This window comes from Hippoglossus hippoglossus, chromosome 22 (genome assembly GCF_009819705.1).
Source record: "Hippoglossus hippoglossus isolate fHipHip1 chromosome 22, fHipHip1.pri, whole genome shotgun sequence".
Taxonomy (NCBI): domain Eukaryota; kingdom Metazoa; phylum Chordata; class Actinopteri; order Pleuronectiformes; family Pleuronectidae; genus Hippoglossus; species Hippoglossus hippoglossus.
In genome coordinates this window covers 13,001,080-13,017,782 of record NC_047172.1, presented here as the reverse complement: position 1 = coordinate 13,017,782, position 16,703 = coordinate 13,001,080, and the positions used below count along the sequence as shown (strand labels likewise).

At 43.1% G+C, this 16,703-nt stretch overlaps 2 protein-coding genes across 5 annotated transcripts; both read right to left on the bottom strand.

Annotated features, from left to right (window-relative positions):
- Positions 1–71: 71 nt before the first annotated feature.
- Positions 72–6,916, bottom strand: plk4 (polo-like kinase 4 (Drosophila)). The gene is made up of 15 exons (XM_034576033.1): positions 6,725–6,916; positions 5,716–5,811; positions 5,328–5,423; positions 4,756–4,870; positions 3,669–4,647; positions 3,495–3,586; positions 2,652–2,986; positions 2,438–2,542; positions 2,172–2,274; positions 1,929–2,078; positions 1,607–1,835; positions 1,417–1,519; positions 925–1,062; positions 723–829; positions 72–494 (listed from the first exon to the last, which is right to left on the bottom strand). The coding sequence occupies exons 1-15, from the start codon at positions 6,752–6,754 to the stop codon at positions 383–385; spliced, it is 2,790 nt and encodes a 929-aa protein (XP_034431924.1). The 5' UTR covers positions 6,755–6,916; the 3' UTR covers positions 72–382.
- A 1,683-nt stretch (positions 6,917–8,599) lies between these two features.
- On the bottom strand, positions 8,600–16,666 carry hspa4l (heat shock protein 4 like). 4 transcript variants are annotated; one of them, XM_034576833.1, is made up of 20 exons: positions 16,521–16,666; positions 16,244–16,411; positions 15,122–15,179; positions 14,837–14,977; positions 14,551–14,673; positions 14,367–14,466; positions 13,695–13,828; positions 13,359–13,603; positions 13,183–13,259; positions 12,947–13,098; positions 12,746–12,852; positions 12,453–12,586; positions 11,864–12,060; positions 11,576–11,650; positions 11,125–11,268; positions 10,281–10,406; positions 10,081–10,188; positions 9,833–9,952; positions 9,143–9,304; positions 8,860–9,048 (listed from the first exon to the last, which is right to left on the bottom strand). In XM_034576833.1, exons 2-20 carry the CDS (start codon positions 16,348–16,350, stop codon positions 8,860–8,862), a joined length of 2,499 nt encoding a protein of 832 aa, XP_034432724.1. In that variant the 5' UTR covers positions 16,351–16,411; positions 16,521–16,666. The 4 variants fall into 4 exon arrangements, with proteins under 4 accessions (XP_034432723.1, XP_034432725.1, XP_034432726.1 ...); XM_034576832.1 differs by having other exon boundaries at positions 8,600–9,048; positions 16,244–16,641; XM_034576834.1 differs by lacking the exons at positions 16,244–16,411; positions 16,521–16,666 and adding an exon at positions 15,334–15,450 and having other exon boundaries at positions 8,600–9,048; positions 15,122–15,270.
- Between the last annotated feature and the right edge of the window lie 37 nt (positions 16,667–16,703).

Genomic DNA, 16,703 nt, shown 5'->3' with positions numbered 1-16,703 from the left:
CTGAAACCATAACGTAGCTCTTAATACTTTAATTTCTTTTTATCAAACATTCTTTCATTAAGTGCAAAGAGTAAACTGATGCCATTCACCACTCAGCCTCCAGATGTTTATTGCTTCAGCATTTCTGAATCTAACATTTCATAGGATTGAAGACAGACATAAGAAAGAAAAAGACAAACACTTTTACAAGAAGGCCAATTGACTGCATACAAAATTTTTCTATTAAAAATATATTTTCATAATCTCAGTCCTCTGTACAAGTAAAAAAACACAGATATATTTACAGGAAGGCCAGACAAATGACAGTGTAAAGGTTTCTAATGCTACTTTCAGTTCAGGGCTCAGCTGCCGGGATGTTGTTGGTTTGTAAAATCACCAAATGTTACTGAGGGTGGAGGTGAAGTGCAGTCGGGTTCGCCAACAGTCCGAGGATGGTGGAGAGACAGTGAAGCTTCTCCTTGACGTGCTCCGGCAACTTTTCGTTCTCTTTATACCTGTGGAGACAACAGATGCGTCTCAGATTAAGGTGAAGATGTTGTGTAAACATCAGAACTGAAGAACAAACATGTATCAACAATCCTTCATTAGCTACTGCATCTTACCAGTAAGTCTCCCAGTTTAAGAAATTCTCTTTAACAACACTCATCATTACTTAATCGGCTGAATCCCAGCCGCCAGTGTTTTATTAATAAAGCTGATAAACACACAAGCACGTTTCATACCTGGTGATCTTCCCCTCTGGAGACGTGTAGGTGATGCAGGAAACTCCAGCCTGAACCACCAGCTGAGAGCCGTTGTTGAACTGAACCCACACCTCTCCACTCGTCAGCTGCAGAGACAGAAACCAAGAGACCCGCTCTCTAAATCACAGAAAGATTTTATTTGCAGATCATTGAATAATGGGTTCATTTATTAAATTATTACCTGAGATGCCCATCCAACATTTGGAACAAATATTGACTTCACCACTTTTCCTGTGCTTTGCACCAGGTCCTGTCGCACAGGGGAGCTTTTCTTACTCATGCTGGCTGTGGTGAAATCTGACCCATCGTATGACATCATCTGAAAATACAAATTAAAAACATTAGGAAATATCGCAGTGAAGCTGTCGACCAGTATGTGGCCGTAATCAATATTAAGAGATATAAATATCCAACGCCAATATATGGGCTGATGATATCAAAAATTATTTGGCAATGATTCTTAAGATGTTGCTGTCAAACACCTTTGAAAAGGAAATTAAAAAGAAAACACAAATACAACCAATAAAAAACAAACAAATCAGGTAAACCTAAATGCAGATATTTCTATGAAAGGCTCATATTTGCTTATTTCTATCGGTTGCGCTCTAACTGTTAAAGCATCTAAACCATTTAATATGTTCATACATCTACAGTGTGAGGTTGAAACACTCACTGAAGGAGTTATCTGTGGAGGATGAGGAGGTGAAGCTGAATCATGGGGCACCGGGTGGGGGTGCAGGGTCGACAAGCACGGGGAGTCTGGGTTTGCAGGTCTCCTACGAAGAATAACATAAATCAAACATCACAAGATGAGGAAACCGGTAAAAACATGGAGCGTACAATGGACAGAATCCTCCTCTCACCTGCCGATGGTTATGGGGAAGAAAGGGACGTTCTTGGTGCTGCGCTGCTCCTCCGCGGTGATGGCGGCCTCTAGTGACAGACACATGCTGTGGCCCTCGTCCGACAGCTCCACGTAGAGCCTGCTCTCTGGGCTCAGGCCGCTCAGACCCACCTCGCCCTTCACTGTGTACGACTTCCCACTCTTCTCCACAACTCGCACCAGCTCTGACGTCTTGTGGGTCTTTGCTCCTGGAGGCCACATGTTTATGAAGCGTTATTCATTAGCTCAGTGCGTCTTCTCCCTCCGTCAGATCACATGTTTCAACACACACATTAACTCACCGTCAAAAAAGCAAACCTCCAGGTCTGCGCTGGGAGTGTTCTCCATCAGCATGACCTTAGCGTACTTGGTGTAAAGCGTCACTTTAGGAGTCTTGGATTTCACAAGCTGCACAAACTTGGAGGCGTATTGGTATTTCTTCCAGTATTTTTCTATCAGAAAGAAAAACAAAGATATTAAATACCATATCACCTCTATTTTTACACTAGTTGATGTTATTGAGTGTGAAGTGTCCATTAAAATACCTGGAAGATCGTCATAGCTACAAATCAGAATGTCTTCTGGAGGAGCGGGGGGGCAGTCAAGCACAGGAAAACCCTTTCCATTGTTAGGCTGGTATATGGTCACCTACATGAGACCAAAATAATAAGGCGCCAATCACAAAAGTGATTATTATAATACAGAAAGTATTATCCCAAAATGTTAATGTGCTACTATGATATCTTCCCTCTAACAGAAAATCTACAATAAGTTACTGAGTGATATTCAGAGTGCCACATCGTGAGCTCACCATTGAACCATCGCAGGAGATCCGGAGGACTTCTTTCACTCTCTCTTGACCACAGTGGTTCTTTAACAACTCCATACACACTTCACCTGTGTCCATGATGCTCACCTGTATGAAACACAAGAAAAAATCATTTAGACTTAAAGAAAATGCCTGTTCACACAGTGAATATTAACAGATTTTTTTTTTTTTTTAAACATAAGAAGCAATATCTTACAACAGCATTTTTGGTCTTCTGTCTGATAGGCTTCAGCCTGGCCGCACACAGAGGCAGGATTATGTCTCTCAGCGTTGTCTTCTCCTTATCTGTGCTGGGTTTGACTGAAGGAGGTTTTAACTCTCTGCCGTGAAGAGGCTGGAACTCTGCTCCAGGTATATTCTCTTTGTATGAATCAGGGTTGGAGGACAGCTGGTGGTGCAGATGGTTGTGGCTGTGGTGTGGATTCACACCTCGGCCCATGGGCTTATCTGACCAGGAGTTGTGAACCCCTAAAGGTCCTCTGCTGCTGCTGCTACTGTGAGTGCTGCCGTCTGCTGGCCTCTGTCCAGAGCCTGAGATGAGAAAATATTGGTTAAGACTTGCTTAAGATGGTGGATTTTATTGTTTTTAAGAGAGTTTAATTGTTCATTCATCATTTTAAACCCCTTTGGGTTCAAAGGGTGACTGGACAAGTCTCTGTGCTTCAGATTAAATCCACTAACAGCTAAAGATGATTTCATATATAGACGTTTGTTAGCTCCGCCAACGAGGTTATGTTTTCATTGCCATATGTTTGTCTGTCAGTCAGTAGGATTACTCATAAACTACTCCATTCATTATGGAGCGGTGGGGCATGGATCCAAAGAAGAAGCTGGTAAATTTTGGATCTAATCCCGATAATCCCAAAATCCAGGATTTTTCCCCCCACTTCCTAAAACATGGTGAGAAAGGACGAGTGTCCTTCTAGTTACTAAAAGTGTTGAAATGAAATTAGCTCACTCATAAGGCTGAAGAAATAAATCGGAAATCTGTCACATTCACTGGTGATCAAAAAGTTAAAAAAAACAACATCTAATTTACCATCATTATTGAGCCAGTTGGTGACTCCCTCCAGGTCCTGAAATTGCAGGCTTGGTGGATGTGCCGTCTGTGTGGATAACGAATACCCAGAACTGAAAAACAGTCAAAATGAAATCCGTTAGTGTCATGTTACATGTGAAAAACTATTAGAAGATGAATGGAGAGAAGTCTTACTTTGCTAATTGTTTGACTGGAGGAGATGGGAGTCTTCCATGTTCTGAAAATGGGTGTTGGGTGGAGGGCATGGAGAAGACTGGTCTTCTAACAACAGTCAGGGTGTCCTCTGAGTGGCATCTCTCCAGCTCATGACTCGACCCCTGTCCTGATGAACAAGAGCCAGAGCGATCTGAGGAATGAGCCCTCCTCAGGTATCGAGAATGAGGCTGTCCGCCCTCTCCACCAGGGAAGGCCCTGCTCCTTCCCTCTCTATGAAATTGGTCTGCCGGATGCTGCATATGCCACTGGTCTCCGTCCTCATAGCAGGCGCTGACGGGTTGGCGTTGCAGGTTTGGAATGGGCATCATGCGATTAGGCAGGGCAGGGCCAATCATGTGCCTGGTTCTCCTCTGGAGGCGGCTGCCGCTGCCGGCTGAGGTGGAGGAGGTGCAAGCTGGGGAGATGGTGGCGATACCGCTGTCCATGGATCCTTCATCCCCCAGCACCAGCTCCTTGGTCCTGACCAGCAGGCTGTGGGTCATGAACGGGTGGTCCAGCACTGCAGAGAGGCTGGGCCGCTGGTTGGGGTCCCTCTGGAGCAGCTGATGGATCAGATCCTGAGCCTCTAGAGAAATATGACTTGGCATCTCATATTCACCAAGAACCACTTTGGACAAGGTGTGCTTGACTGTGTCCGTGTCAAATGGAGGGCGCCCCATCAGGAAGGCGTAGAACATGCAGCCCAGTGACCAGACATCTGATTCCAAACCATGAGCGCTGTGAGTGGCCACCTCTGGGGAGATGTAGTTGGGGGTTCCACACATGGTGAAGTGCTTTTCATTCGGGAGCTTGAGCTGAGTCGCCAGACCAAAGTCTGCTATCTTAATGTTCATGTTGCTGGACAGCAGAAGGTTGGACAAGGTCAGATCTCGATGCAAGATGCCGTGGGTATGTAAATACAGCATACCTTTCACTATTTGATGCATCAAATGTCTCGCTGTGGAACAAAAAAACAAAACATTCAGAGACAGGCAGCTCACAAAACAGAGCATTTACTGCAACTTAATTCATTATTAATCTTTAAAGTTAAGTTATTGTGCCTGACCTTCATCCTCAGAGAAAGGCGTCTTGTGCTCTCTAAGGTACCGAGTCATCTCTCCATTGTGGCACATCTCCAACACCAAGTACACATAGTTGCTGTCCTCAAAGTAGTTGTAGAGCTAAAATAAAAGATATGATATAAATAATACTGTATTTATCATCATGTCAAAATGAGAAGACAAAAAAATGACTGGATTTCAGTCTGAAATATTGTAGTGATGTGGTGCAGAAAAAATGTGGGAATACTGAAAATTCACAACAGTGTCTAAACAATGGTTAATAGTTAAAGGTATAACGATAACCAGCCCTAAAATTAAGAAGATGAAATTGGAAGAGTGACTAAAACACTGAACACAATAAATAACCATGGCAACAACCAGACAAAGCCAATACCCAGACTCAAACACAGATGACATGCTGCACACTGTAAATGTACGAGTTTGAATTACTTTGCCTTTAACTGAAGCAAGTTTTACAGAGAGGAAAATCTTAGAATTAATGTCACAAAGAAAATATATACGAGACTTTTTGTGGCGTGATTACGATCCACTGTAACATGAGCTTTGCAAACGTTACCTCGAGTATTGAAGGGTGTTTCAATCGGCAGTGAATCTCCACCTCGTTTGTCACACGCTGGACCATACCGGCCTTCTGCATCGCTTTTTTGTCAATCTGCAGACGGGAGTAACGGACACATAATTACACACCTGCCACTCACAGGATCAACGTATAAAATGGGAGCACGGTGGTTAGTTCAGGTGGCTGATCATCAATCTGTCGCCCACAAAGACATTGAACTCTTCAGACCTCAGCCAAGAGGAGGCGAGGGATCACGAGGGTCCCATGGGAGGCGACTTAAGGTCTAGAAATCCAACAGTTCCAGTTCACGCTTCAACTGACAGGAGAAGCTATAATTACCTCCCATCACTGACAAAGACGTAAACAGCGAGGGAAGGATTCTTACCGTTTTGATGGCAACCTCCAGACCCGTTTTTACCGATTTTGCCCGGTACACACATGCAAAGGAGCCTTTCCCGAGGAGGGTGAGGACCTTAAAGTCCTATAGAAAAAGACAGAGGAATAAACATTAAGATCTACAAATGATCAATTGTAAAGTTTAGGTTAGAAATCATCTTGGTTTAGTTCCCAATACAAGCAGAATCTTTTTTTAAAACCATGATACCTCGATCCTGAGCTCCTGAGCATAAGACAACCACTGCTCTTCCTCCCTGCTGGTCCGCATGTCCCCAGGAAGGTTTTGAAAGAGACAGTGAACGACTTGATCAAACATCGTCCCTCTCGCCTGCGACATGCTGGGTGTACAGGAGAGGAGGCAGACAGTCCGAGGGCAACCCCAAGAGCTGGCATCGGAGAAATCCTCCCACAACAAACGTTAACTGTCAAACACCTGACGCTGCCATATGGCCCAACCACAACCTTCAATTATCCCGGCTCTCCTCCCGCTCGCCGGGGCCACTTGTAGCCGTTTCCAGGCGACATCACCAAACTGATGCTGTGAGGAGGAGGAGGAGGAAGACTGTTTGTCCCGAGAGAGCAGCGTGGGGACACGATGACACACCCAGACCCCACCGAGGCTGCAGAGAACACTACCAACAACAACACTAGTAATAATAATAATAATAATATAAACAGCTAATGTTTAATTAAACTTGTCAGTTTTCCACTTTTCACACAGGAAACACCAGCAGCCAAACACGCTTAAACGTAGGTTAATACAATGCCAACGGTATTCGCAAGTTAAATGGTCTTTGCATCACATTAGAGAATAGTGATAAGTGCAATACATTCAACTTTAATGTATTAAGCATTTAGCGTTATTAAGTAGCAGCAAACAGCCTTTAACTGCAGACCAGCGAGCTGTTTAAACCGCCAGCATAAGCTGCAGACGTACATTTAACTCGAGCTAGCTGCGCCTGTCGGAAGTTAGCTCGCTAGCCAAACAAAGAACTCACCTCGATCTTTTCTCCGATAGAAACACTCATGGCGCCTGTTTATCGCCTCGCGGCTTCATGCGGGGTTTGTTCTAGAGTTCCTCGGTGCGGGGAGCTCATGGACGGCCGGTGCACGGGTCCTCACGGGGCAGAGAAACGCAGATCCCCCGTTCCCCTCCAAAACTTTGGCACTTCTTCCATTTTGAATATATCCGCCCGTTACTGCCGTGCTGACGTCACAAGACTTTACGTTGCACGACAACAAGCGGAGTGTGCCACGCCCCCTTGAAAAGGGCTCCACACGTGGACGAGTGAATCTACACGGAATGATCTGTAAAGTCAGTTTTATACCTGTTGTCTCAGGTTAGTTGCGCTTTTCGTTTTGTATTTGTAGAGTTGTACATGTGTATTGCATGTGTGTATAATACATGTAGTCAGGTCTGTGCTTTCAGGGTTAGATTCCACAAGTTTCCACATGTAAACAGGTTGTGCTCTCAATCTCTTAGGATAGTCACAGTCTTTAAAATTAAATAAGAAAAGAATATATAATGAAATAAGTACTGAGCTTAGTAGATAGATAAAATAAACAACTCAAGATCTATTTCTATGATCTTGCTTTAATACATTTTATCCTAAGTCGTTGATATATTGCTTACGTGTTCTTACAGATCTATCTTATTTCATGTCTTTTATTGTAAAGCACTTTGAGCTGCATTTTATGTATGAAAGGTGCTGCATAGAAAAAAATTATTATTATATCATATTGTATTATTATTATTATTATAAATCCCAGAGTCCAAGGTCTATTTGTTGCTTTTTGCATCCATCCAACAGTCAGAAATCCAAGATATTTTATTTATAATGATGGTACAATTTAAAAAAATCTTGATGTTCAAGGAACTGAAACCAGAATGTTTGGGCTTTCTGCTTGAAATATGACCTTGAAAATATTTGGTTAATATTCTTTCAATCAAATCAAATAAATAAATTGACTTGATATTAGTACTAATTCTCAGTCACACACATAACTGGCTCAGAAGTGTTTGTCTTTATGAAGTGAGAGTAATGGCAAAAAATCGTATAGTGAAATAAAACAACTGGAACAACTTCATAATGTCCTACCTACGTTAAACATGTCTGTTTTTATCATGATTTTTTTCTTGTTGTATTTATTTAATTTTAAACATGAGGATCCACATACATGATGCCTTCAAATTTCATTTTACCAGCTGACTGGTAAATAGTGACATGCAGGTCTGTACCCTCAAATACCTGTAGTTCTTTGTTGCATGTAATTCTTTCAGTTTCAGAGGCCATTAGCCAACCAGTGTCCTTCTTAATTGTTTTTTCAACAAATCTCAGTATGTAACCTCCACAGTGAGTTGTCCTTACCTCATCCCATGACTCTGACTAATGATACAATAAACACTCAGCAAATTACTTTCAGGTTCATCTGCTGAAAATCTGATATTTTTCAGTGTAAAGAAATTTTGTCACTTTGAGATTAAATGTATTTTATTTTATCCATCTTTAAACCCTAATAGAAAAAGCAAGAAAAAGAAAAAGCCAACCAATCATTTACTAAAGATATTTGATGTGTCAAGCATTGCTGTTGTTAATTCTAGGACTATGTTCTTTATGTACATGCTGGCTGCTTTTATTTACTAAAATACTATTTACAGTCTCTAAACATGAACATCATTTCAAACTCATTGAATACAAATATATATAATTTGTATTATTGCATACATACTAATATTTCCTCAATAGTAACTGATTGCACAGAGCTGACTGTTTCTCTTATGAGTGAGAGGATTAACTGCTGATACTCGACATTTATGAGACACATGGAATGCAAAGCGCACCTTGCTGTACGGTACAGAGGAAACAGTTTTTACGTCAGGATCAGAGTTTAATCTATTGCATCATTCTTTGATTTATTAAGTAAGAGAATAAAGCACACCATTGTCACACATGAGGATGAAAGGTTGAGAAGAAAAACCTCAAAAGGTCCAATGAGGGGCACAAAAAACAAATCCACAAAGTGGCTGGTGAGGTTTGAAGTATGGTCCCAGGTATCGATGTTTCTACTGTCTAAATGGTCAGTGGTGGTAAATGCAGTGATGGAGGCCGAGTCTCAGTCTCAGACACAGATCTTAGTCCACCTCCATCTCTTTCGTGCCAGGCTTTGTCTGCTGGCTTCCCTTTGCGTCTGCCTTCCCCTCTGCTCCTTGTTTGGCGGTCGGGCCGTTATGAGCACCGCTGTTTTGGTCGTTGACCTCGGGGGCCTCCTCCACGCAGGGCTTTGGCCTGTTGATCACTGGGTTACATACGTCATCCAGTTCCTGGTGAGTGCAAGTGCAGAGGGTTGTTGGCAAAAGGTTATAAAAATCGGCAGATCTCATCACTTCTACGGGAAGAAAGAATTAATTCAAATACCTGTATTTTGGCAATGATGTCTGCTACTTTAACGACGGGATCTTGAGTTATAGTGAGTTTGCTCTGTGAATTCATCTTGCTGTTCATCCAGCCCATCCTTTCATTCACACACTTCTCCACGGAGCTCATTTCCTCTGCAGTCAAGTGTTGATAGTGCTCATCCTGGGAAAGAGATTGTGACATGAAAATTATTTTATAGGTCTTGACATTTACATTTTGTTCATTTGGTAGAAGCGGCCATGAACTGGGGTAAGACACTAAGGCTTCAGAGAGAGCTGGAAGTGTAAGTACCAAGTACTTAAAGTGTTCAATAAGATAACATGTGGGGTATCAGGTGAAGTGTGCAGAAATAAGAGCTACTTAGGCCTGTTAGGGTGTTAAAGATGTTAGGAGAGGAAGTGCTTTTTTATTTATGCTTTATTTATTAATTTCTAAAACATTATAAATAATAAATAAATCATAAATGAATTAAGATTGGTTCTATCAATGAAACTAAAAGTGACAGTGTCACAGAAACATTAAAAAAAGCATTTGAGCTACACAAAGTCAGATAGAAAGAGCGACACAGAGCAGTGTATTCAATATCTGAGACCCATTTGTACTGTGACACTTTGAGAAAACAAGTTGTCTCATTTTTAAACATTGTATTTTTTATCACAGGACTGTATCACGAGAAAAACAATAATTTACCTTCTGCTTATATGAATCCACAAACTTCATGTAGAGCTGCAGCTTCTTTCCCAGCTCCTCAAAAGCCCTTGGTCTGTCCTCTTGCTCTCTATGCCGATCCTGAATGGGTTCACCCAACCTCTGCAAAAATACTTGGTGGTTAATGTCACTTAAAAAACTTAAAAACCTTTCAAATGCCTCAATATAGCCAAGTGAGTTCATATCTGAAGTTGAAAACAGACATTTTCTTGGAAGAAATACAAACAAACCTTGAGTGCCTCAAGCTTCTCCTCATAGACTTGTTTGGGTTGATCCTCTCCGTCCTCATACAGCCAGTTCTCTGTGTCCTCCAGCATCAGTGTCAGACGGTTACTGTCCTGTTAGTGAGGTTCAAACATATACAACATCATTTACTTTACTACATCAGGGTGACTAATATTATGAACGTGCGTAAGAAAGCAGCACCTACCTCCTCAGTGATATACTTTTCATACACTCCACACAGTTTGTCCCGCAGATCGTATACGTACTCCTCCACTGCATTTTTGGCATCATTCCGCTCTTTCACCAGTTTGTCCTGAACAATCATCTGACGCTGTAAGGAAAGAACACACAAACACACAATGGCCAAAGTATGAGGTCTGGTAACATCAAAGAAATAACAAAACATAAAATCACATTCACAAACAGTGCCATCAAAACAGATCTCAGAGTTTAATTAACACCTTTCTGACAAAGTGTGTTCTAGTTTAAACCAGGATACCGATTAATGAAAAGGTTATAGATTTGTAATATATGCATTTTGTTTTCACTAATAAATAAGCAGAGATTGATGCACCGACTTAGATTTTAAGTGGTTTTAAGAAAATGATTTTGGCTTCCAGAAAGTCATGAGTGGCTGCGATTAAAAAAAATCTTATCTCCAAATCTGCCATTAAGACAAGTGATAAAATCAAATATTAAGACATGACCTGCATGTGTAATGGACTAAAGACACAGACCTAAAGCTCCCTTATCTTAAACATTTAGTTAGGAGAACCTTATTCCACAGATTTATTAGCAGAGGGCAAAAATGTGGAGCAAGCTATTCCAATATAAAAAAGATTAAACCAATTAGTGATCACTGAACTGTGGGTTCTTCTTTAAACAAATAGTGCTCAGAAAAAAATAATGGCAATTTGACGAGTCAGATCACAATAGGCCAACACAGCACATATCAAGTTTTAACCCCACTTTGTCCATTAGTGTTCAGGTCATCAGCATTTCAATCCGACCACGGCTCCGCTTCTCCCAAGGCCATCGGGAGCTCTTACCTCATACTCCACAAAGTTATTAAGAACGTCACTGTCGAGCTGTCGAATGTTGTTGGCTGCGATGGGAAGATCAACACTCTTCACTTTGGCTTTGGGCTTACTTCCCCCGGCTGCTGGGTCCTGCTTTTCCCCAGAGGAACCCTCCTGGATCAGAAACCAATAAAACCAGACCTTTTAGCCACAAGCCTAATATAACTTAACCTACAGCATATTTTTCATTTTTCAAACAAACTAGCGTGATTTAATGTAAGAAAAAATACATTGATTTGCAGTATTTACATTTTTTTTTAAGATTTTTGTGAAGATTTTTTGTAGGACTGCATCACTTCATTCAATTGTCAAATCTGGTTTTTAAAAATGTAAGCACGAGACACATTTTGTAAAAACACAGGATACTTGTATTGTCTTAAAAAAAAATAGAAGCGCAAACCAAAGTTCAAGCTCCACTGACCTTACTGCTGGAACTATTTTCATCGTTCTGTTGATCCCCCTGGCTCTGACCTTCCTGGTCCACCTGCATTTTGGTCTGAGACACAACACACATTCAGCTGCTTTTATTCAAGCCTGGTTACTTGTAGTATTTAAATCGTTTTCTCAAAAGAAGGATTGGAAACAAATGATGGCAAATGATTCGATGTCAAGGCAAGGAAGAGACTATTTCACTGTGAATCAAACTGGGGGGCTGACTGCCTGGCTTTGCCCTCACTTAAGCAGCGGGGACAAAATAAAATCCCTTTACCTGCTCCTCTGCTCGGCCTTCATTCTGCACCATTGGCTCCGAGTCAATTTGCATGTCCTCTCCCTCTCCTTTCTGCTTCTCGATCAGAGAGGCGCTCGACACACTGAAGATGCCGTGGACGTTGACGCGCACTTTGACCTTCACTTTAGAACTGTCTCCGTCTGGCTGTGGAACCACATTCTGTACTGAGAAACATCCTGATGGATGGAAAGAAAACAAACGAGTGTTGTTTTTTTTTAAGAGCTGTGATCATCTATATATTCCCCTGAACAGGCAGGTAGAAGGCAGTTGGTGGTATTAACTGATAATCCACCTGAGAGTACACACCCTTCACACACATGTTCACACAGACAGGAGCCATCTGTGCTTTATTCCTAATTACCATCTAGGTTGTAGATTCCCACAGGGACTCAGCCACAATGCCCCCCTATCCAAAACAACTTCCAAGAACAAATGCACCACTCTCCTTGATGTAAAAGCTACATATATTCATAGTTTTAAACCCTAAAATCTGTGAATCTGGACTAAGAAGTGGATCCCTAACAATAATTTGTATCTTTCAGAGCGCAGAATGGGATCCATGCCGTACCTATCCTCTGGTCTGGGTACGGGAGCTCTGCAGGGCTGCTGTAGAAGGCTTCAAGGTCAAAGGGCTCCTTCTTGTGGAAGGTGATTACTTTGGAAAACGGAGCAGCATGATTCTTACTGAACACCTCACAGTCGCTGTAAATGCAGCAAGAGAGAGAGAAAAGTCAGACTGAAGGTCAACACAGTCGGCACAGAATGTATCTTCACGCTGGTTGCTGTAGCTTGATTTAGTAAGTACACCGCTTAATCACAACATTAAAACATATTGTCTCATATGGCTTAAAATGTCTTTACCCAAGTCCATCCTCTGTTGGTGATTTCCAGCGAAGAGTGATGGGGAAGGGAACCACATCAGTGATGGAGAATTCGCGCACCTTAAAGGCTGGAGACAAGATTGCGCACTACACCCACACGTCGCACACACAGACACACATTTACTGCATTATAGTACACCGAAGCAAAACATTAGCAATCCATGTGAGTGAAGAGTCATACCTGAAGTGCGCAGCCTCTTGCTACAGCTTCGTCTGCGTTGAGCGTGGTGCTGATGTCTTTGCCGAAAAACTTTCCGATCCGCTCCTTGATCGCCGGGATTCTCGTGGCTCCTCCAACTAGCTCCACTGCATAGACGTCATCTCGGCTTAGCTCTGCCACGAAACACAGACAGGGCTTTAGTAGATTCTTCATTTATGTTATTCAGACGAATACATTTAAAATGTTTAAAGGCATACTTGATTGTTCAAGCGCTGCTTTCAGTGGCATATCTACCCTCATCAGATATTGAGCACACATGTCTTCAAAATGGCCCCTGTAGGATACAAATAGAGGAAAAAAAACATTACGTTGCAAAAATTCGCACAATGGTGATATGAGCATTAAGAAGAAAACAATCTAAACACATTTGTACCTGTTCATCCTGCTAGAAACATCAATGTCATTCATGAAGCACTCTATGTTCAGAGGCAGGTCGGAGGAGTTGGCACTCATGAGCTTCTTCAGCTTCTCGCACTCCTGGTGCAGCCGCAGCAGAGCCCTCGGGTTGTCCCTCACGTTGAGTTTGTACTTCCCCTTAAACTCCTCGCAGAAGTAATCTACCAGCACCTCGTCACAGCAACGCCCACCGAGGTACGGGTCGAACGCCGTGGCAAGGACCTGAGGGACCAGACTGACAATGAGCTTGGAGTTTAAAGGCGCTGGTGTGGATGGATTGATAGATCAAGGTGGGAAAAGATTCAATGCTAACCTTGAGTTTGCCTTTGTTGAAGGCTGTGACTGAGACCTGGAATGATGAATGTCCCATGTCCACAAACACCACATTTCTAGGCCGCTCTTCTGGATTAGGAAGGTCCTGTTTGTAGATCCCATAGGCCAAAGCCACTGTTCAAAAGAAACTGTGTTTTTATTTAATACGTAAAGTGCTGAGATTTTACTATTATGATATGACATCAGCAGAGGTTGGTACCGTCTAAAAACTTAAATGAGACATATTAAGCTAATATTCAGGTCCATAATCTTTATTTGGGATATTACTTAAAAGTTTAACATGCTCAAATGTTCAGAAAACACGTCACTTTCTTCATACTGTCCATTGCTGCAGCTCCTCTTTTCAGCCTCTGTCTGAAACCCATGGTTTAAGCTCCTGTCTCTCTGAGGCCCACCTCCCGATGAAGCCCAGTCTGCTCTGATTGGCCAGCTGGCCCACTCTGCTGTGATTGGTCAACCGCTTCCGGCACATGTAGGAAATGTCGGTTTCTACTCTCGCTTTCCCTGGTTTTGTTAGGGGCCGTGCCAGACAAGATAAACTGAGAAACTATATTATGTCTCCTTTAAACACAAAAACTGAGACGCCTTATATCTTAGTCCCGTGCAGCCTTTCCTGAAACATCACTGTTACAATTCATCCAGGAGCACTGACCTGCAGTGGTGTCATTAATTAACCGTAAACAGTTCAGCCCTGCGATCTGGGATGCATCAAACACCGACCGTCTTTCTGCGTCCGTGAAGAAACTTGGGACCTATGAGGCAGAGCACCAATCAATGTGTGTCGCTGAACCACAAAGTGTATTAATGTCGACGGTTTTCTGTCTTCCATCACTCACAGAGATGACACAGTCCACCACGGGCTTCTTCAGGGCGCTCTCTGACGTCTCCCGCAGCTTGGAGAGCAGCATCCCTGTGATCTGCTCGACGGTGAACACTTTGTCCTCGTCCAAATAACGCACCTGCAAACACAATGAAGACATCTGTAGACATCAGTGAATCCCACTCACTCATCATGGTCAGCATCGTGGCTGAATTAAAATGACAAAAGGTTTGCGATGACAGCGCAAAATGATCAGAGTCAGGGAGAAACTGAGGGTGCTAGAAGTTTGTGCAGTGCTTCACCTTAATTCCAGTGTTTCCATTGGCCAGTTTATGTAAGCTGTAAGGCAGTTTGGGTTTTTCCGCTTGAACAAACTGGTCATCAAATGCTCTGCCGTGGAACTTTTTGAAGCCATGGACTGTATTTTTGAAGTTTGTGATAATCTGCAATAAGAAAATAGAAGTAGTCATAGTAGTTCCTCTGTAAATGTGAATTATAAGAGCGTTAGCGACAGTGTGTCTTATCGTTTCATTGTGTAATGTTGATGTTATTACACAGATAAGACAAAAACAAATGGATGATCTTACTTGACTCTTTGCTGCATTTCCAATCATGCGGTTTTTGGAGGCCAAAGACACACAAGCCCTTGATGAAAGACAAACACACATCAGCGAATTAGGGACGCTACAACAGAAATAATCCTGTTACTGCAACAGATGTGGCAGATGTGACGAAGCAGAACTGTGACAGACAGACGTCGGGTGATGAGGGGCCGATTTCGAGCTGGGAAATATCGCAAGGGGAGTCTGAGGGAGAGCCACAAAACTAGGGCAGTGAGACGGAACAGCTCGGCTCCCAAAGAAAGCTCATCCTGTGCAGAAAATAAATTACTAAGAGGCCTCCTGGTCTCATTAGACTCTCAGCAGACAAACACTAATCACTGCGATACTGACAAAGATGAATGTGTCTGTTCACATGGGGGGGGGTGTAGGGATTTATTTCACCTTTGCTGGCAGTGACAAGTCACTCCCTAGTTTCACCTTGCCACAACAATATCCCTCATCATTTAAAGTAACAAGGCTCATCTCCCTTCACTATGGATCCCTGTTTTCAGGATGCTGCAGCAAAAAAACTACCTTCCGAGGCAGAACTGTCTCTGTATTATGACACAAGAGGATTCATTGCATCCTCAATAAATAAATAAAGCCACGCCACTATCATGATGCGTGGATTTCATTCCTGCACGAGCTGGTCCTGAAGGGCAGCATGGATGTGTGTGTGTGTGTGTGTTTTTTTTAAGGCCTTACAATTTCCGTGTCAACCTATTTCATTTATTCTAGGATATCCAGTAAATGCAAAATAATCTGGATAACATGTCTTCTTTGAGTTGCTGATCGGGGTCAACTTGACGCGCACTGAAGGGGACATGTCAGAGAGAGAGAGAGAGAGAGAGAGAGAGAGAGAGAGAGAGAGGAGAGGAGAGGAGAGGCTCGTCTCTCAAAGCGACATGTTGACCCGCAGTAACCTGCTGTGACGGTGAATAAACCAGGAGTCACAGGCCTCATCACCATCACCACCGTCATGCCCCCTGCGGCCTCCAGCGCTCAGCCAGTGCGCCTCCAGACGCACGCGTTGCGTAACAAACTCTCATCCAGCCCGCGACACACAGCGATGATGAAGATGAAGAGGATGTCCGTCAATATACTTACGGCGTGCATCTGTCACTGTAGTCGTTGGCAATGGTTTCAATGCCGCCGCTCCGCGCCACGGCGATGTAACAGTTCTGGAAGCCCACATCAATGCCGACCACTGACATGTCGAGCGCTCTTTGGATTCAGCTCTTCCAAGTTACGCCACGCAACGACCGCACTTGACACCTATGGGAACAAATGTATATATGTATACTTAATGTGTCCGTCCGTTCCTCCTCTGCTTTTTGGGAAATATATGCGAGGCAGCTGGCGGAGAGTGCGCTCGCTGAATTACTCGCTGTTATGTAAGTCCGGCTGTTTATAGCCAACTCGTAGAGAGTTGCTCCCGGGTGGCGGTGATGCGCAGGGCGGATTCTCCCTCTGCTCCGCGGCCTCTACGTCACCCAGCGGCTCCACCACACCGATGCTGCCGGAGCCCGCCCGCGAGCGCATCTGATTGGCTGCATCGCACCCATCG

Coding starts and splice junctions, on each gene's coding strand:
- plk4 (XM_034576033.1), bottom strand. CDS start 6,754: ATGAGTGTTTCTATCGGAGAAAAGATCGAG. Junction 5,424..5,715: donor TGGAGGTTGCCATCAAAACG/GTAAGAATCCTT, acceptor TCCCGTCTGCAG/ATTGACAAAAAAGCGATGCA. Junction 1,063..1,416: donor CTCCACAGATAACTCCTTCA/GTGAGTGTTTCA, acceptor TTGTATTTTCAG/ATGATGTCATACGATGGGTC.
- hspa4l (XM_034576833.1), bottom strand. CDS start 16,350: ATGTCAGTGGTCGGCATTGATGTGGGCTTCCAGAACTGTTACATCGCC. Junction 15,180..16,243: donor TACAGTGACAGATGCACGCC/GTAAGTATATTG, acceptor TCTTTCATCAAG/GGCTTGTGTGTCTTTGGCCT. Junction 14,467..14,550: donor TGGTGGACTGTGTCATCTCT/GTGAGTGATGGA, acceptor TCTGCCTCATAG/GTCCCAAGTTTCTTCACGGA.